This window comes from Rousettus aegyptiacus, unplaced genomic scaffold (genome assembly GCF_014176215.1).
Source record: "Rousettus aegyptiacus isolate mRouAeg1 unplaced genomic scaffold, mRouAeg1.p scaffold_m13_p_4, whole genome shotgun sequence".
Taxonomy (NCBI): Eukaryota; Metazoa; Chordata; class Mammalia; order Chiroptera; family Pteropodidae; genus Rousettus; species Rousettus aegyptiacus.
Window position 1 is genome coordinate 112149326 of NW_023416307.1, and position 4069 is coordinate 112153394.

Consider the following 4069-nt stretch of genomic DNA (forward strand, 5'->3'; position numbering starts at 1 on the left):
CCCAAGATTAAGATCACTGCTCTCCCCCGCCCCCGCACAGTCTACACTGCAAGATACTATAGGCAAAACCTCCATGAGATATGTCGACTAGTTTATTCATTCTCAGCATGGCTCTACTTGTATATTTATAACCTATTCTTTGTGTGCCTGTTGCTGCTTTTTATGTAATCTTTTGTTCACTCTAGGGCTTGCATAAGGAGGAATCGAGCTCTATATTTATGACATCATGATAGGACAATATCCAATGAAGCTGAGCTCCATCCTGTAGGGGCTATTTCCTCTATGAATAGAGACTGCCTTTCCTCTTCCCTGAAGAAAAATCTAGTAGTTGTTTAAATGCAGGATAAAACTGAGCACTTAAATTTATCAAGAAAATACTGAAGAAAAGGAACAGCAGCATGCAAGAACTAAAAGTATCACACCCTTTGTGGGGAGTAGCCAAGTTCAAAATCTTCCCAATCGCTATATTTCTCTTTTAATTGCAAGTTTTCTTAGGATTATAAAATTAAAACATTCTGTTATTGGTTATTTTCACAAACCTGTTGTCTTCATGGAAATCCCTCAGTTCCTCAGATGGTCAACAGAGGAAAATTTTTCTTTAAAACATACAGTATACTGTTGTCTTTGAAATAATTGTGGCGAGAAGAGAAATCTTCCCTTTAGTTTGAAGTCATGCTTTTAAGTTGCTTGGAGGTGGTAACATATGAATCTTCATAGTATCTCTCATTTAAAAGAAAAGATGAAAGAAGGAAATGATCTCATTAATTATTTAAAATACTTGGTGCATCTGTTCCTTATGAATTAATCCCAGCACTTGGAAGACAATTACACTCAGTGTTAATAACAGTGCCAACCTTTTCCAGTATGCTGCACTCCAAATACTTTTGTGTTTTCATTGACAACATTTACTATTACATATACATATGAAAAACAGTCATTTTCATCAGAATTACTGTAATAGCATTAAAAGATTATTACCTTTTTCAATTTCCTTAGAAGAAAATTCACTTAAATTAGATTATTTATTACTTGACTGCTTTTCTATCTTGCCTGTATGTTTAGGTAACTGGAGTCCATGAAAGTAAGAACTTTAGAATAAAAGCATGATTTTATACATTATTGATTTCAAATAAAAGAGGAGCGCCAGTTTGTGCATCACTTCTTTCGAGAAAGTTAAGTCCGTGTTCTGCTTAGGAGAGATAACACTTTTTGTCCCTGTAGGTGGCCCCCTGGTGTAGCCATTAGTTGCTAATTACTTGCAAACAAATAAACAATTAACTCCTGAAGCTGCTGGCTGGGTGTTCATTGACATGCTAAAACTTTCTAAGACAGGATTTTAATTAGTGACGTTCTAAATCCAGCCCCCTTGTCAGTGGAGCCTTAAGGTGAACTGCTGTAAGATCCCAGCCCTGTAGTGTGGGAAGAGCCAACCCAGAGCTTGGAGAGGCCAGAGCTGTCGACATTGTGCAGCCCACACGACAATGTCTACCACCCTTCAGGAAGGTGATCGCCTTGGGGAAAGCAAGCCCTCCTTCTGCTCCTTTTCAATTGCGAGCATTTTAGGACTGGACCAGAAGAAAGACTGTGTTCCATCAATGAAACCCCATAGGCCTTGGGCAGACACCTGCGGCTCCTCAGGTATGCAACAATTTAATTGTTCAAACTCTTTGTTATTTCTTTTGCACTGTTTAATTTGGCCTTTAATTTTATACTGTATAGAGTTAGAAAGAAACTGCAAATTCATGCAGTTACGTAACTGAGGTATCGAGGACTTTTAATGCCTCCAGCTGAAATAAAAAGAATATCAGCTTTAAATCCAAGTGGGTATAAAGTTTTCTTACAGAAAATGCCAAGAATCTGCATTTACTTCAGATCTCTGTGTTTGACACATCAGATATTCTAAATCTTTTTTCACTGGGGACCGGGGGGAAAGAAGGCATTCAAAGACCAAAATGTTCTCTATCACCAAAGGAGGATCTTCATTTTTGTTTGCTTTTTGGTTTTTGGTTCATGAGAGGTCAGTTCTGTTGTGAAACTCAGAAGAAGGCCAGTAGGAAAATTAAAGACAAGTTCCTGAAATTACTTCTTATAGAACTTTTCTAGAAAATAGTATTAGATATCTAAGATGGGGTTTATTTTTGTTTTTAGAGAAAGATGTTAACCCGTGTCTACTTGTCCCGAGCCTTCCTAATGGGATCTTATTTCCATGGACTATGGATCACTTAGTTCCAGAAGAAAGAGTTTTGAAATATGGAAATTACTTTTTGGCCTCAGAAACACTGTCTTCGAAAAGAGAGTTGAGTTGGTATAGAGGCAGAAGACCAAGAACTGCTTTTACTCAAAACCAGGTGGGAAGATTTTTCAACTAATAATGTTAATACATCGGCTTTAACTGACACCCTATTGAGCAAAAAAAGTTCATTCACTTTGGAATCTCAATTTAGGCCTTATTAATGAAACAATAGACTATATCATTTTTAACAGTCTCTGGATAGTTTTTTTTTTTAAAAGGCATACAGATTAATTGCCCAAGATTTAAATGCAGTTATTTTGCTACACAAATTAAAGTACATTTTATGATGACATACCACATGTCAGCATTTTAAATAACTATTTCCTTACTCTTAGATTGCAATGTTGGAAAATGTCTTTAGAGTAAACTGTTATCCTGGCATTGATATCAGAGAAGACTTAGCTCAAAAATTGAATCTAGAAGAAGACAGAATCCAGGTAATTTTCAAATTTAGTTATTCCTGATGATTGAAATGTTAAGAATAATGAAATAATGTTTCTGAAATGTTTTGTTTTTTCTTAATTTTAGATCTGGTTCCAAAATCGGCGTGCGAAACTGAGGCGGTCCCATAGAGAATCACAGTTTCTAATGGCGAAAAAAAATTTCAACACAAATTTCCTGGAATAGATAGAAAACTAATCACGTGAAATTATCTTCCAATTTCAGAACATGAAGAGTTAATGGAAATATCAGATTTTTAAAAAGTGATGTTTTCTGCATTTAATATGAATATTATCATTTTTCTCTGAAAATATATTGTAAATAATTACTATTATATCATGGTATCTATTATCCTTGGGCACTTTTAGATAAAGCCCTTTCCTATATATTTTAATAAACGTTTTCAGAAAAAGCCAGCTATTTTTTAAAGTGTGCAAATTTAATCTAGTAAATTAGTTTGCTAAAATCAGTAAACTCATTACTAAGTGACTCCACAAACTGGATTACGTTTACAAAATAATTCAAGTTAAATAATATGATGAGTGGCACAAACGTGTGATTTGTTTCAATTAGTTTCCTTCAAGTAATTTGAAACATGATTATGCTTTAATATATTATAGACTATGATTTTTTTCATGAATCTTTAGTTTCTCTTGATATCCGGCATAAAGCAGGGAAAATTTCTCACCATGTCAGTACAAAGCCTTACAGCATGCCAGTTTCAGATTGTTGTTTTTTAAATAAAGTCATTATACCAAAGTAGGCATATAAAAGCATCAGATGTCATATTCCTTACAGAAAAGAATTGAGCTGCAAGTAAATGCAAATTTTAAAATATTTTCTAGTTCATTTAATGTTGTGCTTTAACTTCATTTATTAAAGTGATAATGATCATCTGGCTTATATCTATTTCCAGTGCACTGATTTCCAATAAGAGATATATATATATATATATATATATATATATATATATATTCAGCTTTATATTTTGTTACATGTAGCAATATGTTGACTGAGATGGCAGGATAACTGACCTACGTTGTGTATGTACCCTGACATGGTTATTGGAAATAATAAAAAACTATGTACTTCCTTTGCATTTCTCATTGTACATCTCAATTAAAGACAGGAATAGGTTAACAATCAATCATCACAAGAAAGGAGTCCTACCACTGGAATTCTGTGTATTCGTTTTCTAATTAATCGGTGGCAGGCCATAGTGGTGTTCTTTGTGAAATGATAGCTTGAGGACTCTGACTTTATCTCCAGAAAACCATATTTCAACTTTGCCCATTTGAATTGACTTCTTCCTTGCTTCCCTTTTCTTTTTTTCTC

The 4069-nt window shown here is 34.2% G+C and overlaps 1 protein-coding gene across 1 annotated transcript; it reads left to right on the plus strand.

Annotated features, from left to right (window-relative positions):
* The first annotated feature begins 1361 nt into the window (after window positions 1-1361).
* Window positions 1362-3150, plus strand: HESX1 (HESX homeobox 1). The gene is made up of 4 exons (XM_016131603.2): window positions 1362-1638; window positions 2149-2348; window positions 2629-2730; window positions 2822-3150. The coding sequence occupies exons 1-4, from the start codon at window positions 1482-1484 to the stop codon at window positions 2918-2920; spliced, it is 558 nt and encodes a 185-aa protein (XP_015987089.2). The 5' UTR covers window positions 1362-1481; the 3' UTR covers window positions 2921-3150.
* Window positions 3151-4069: the final 919 nt, after the last annotated feature.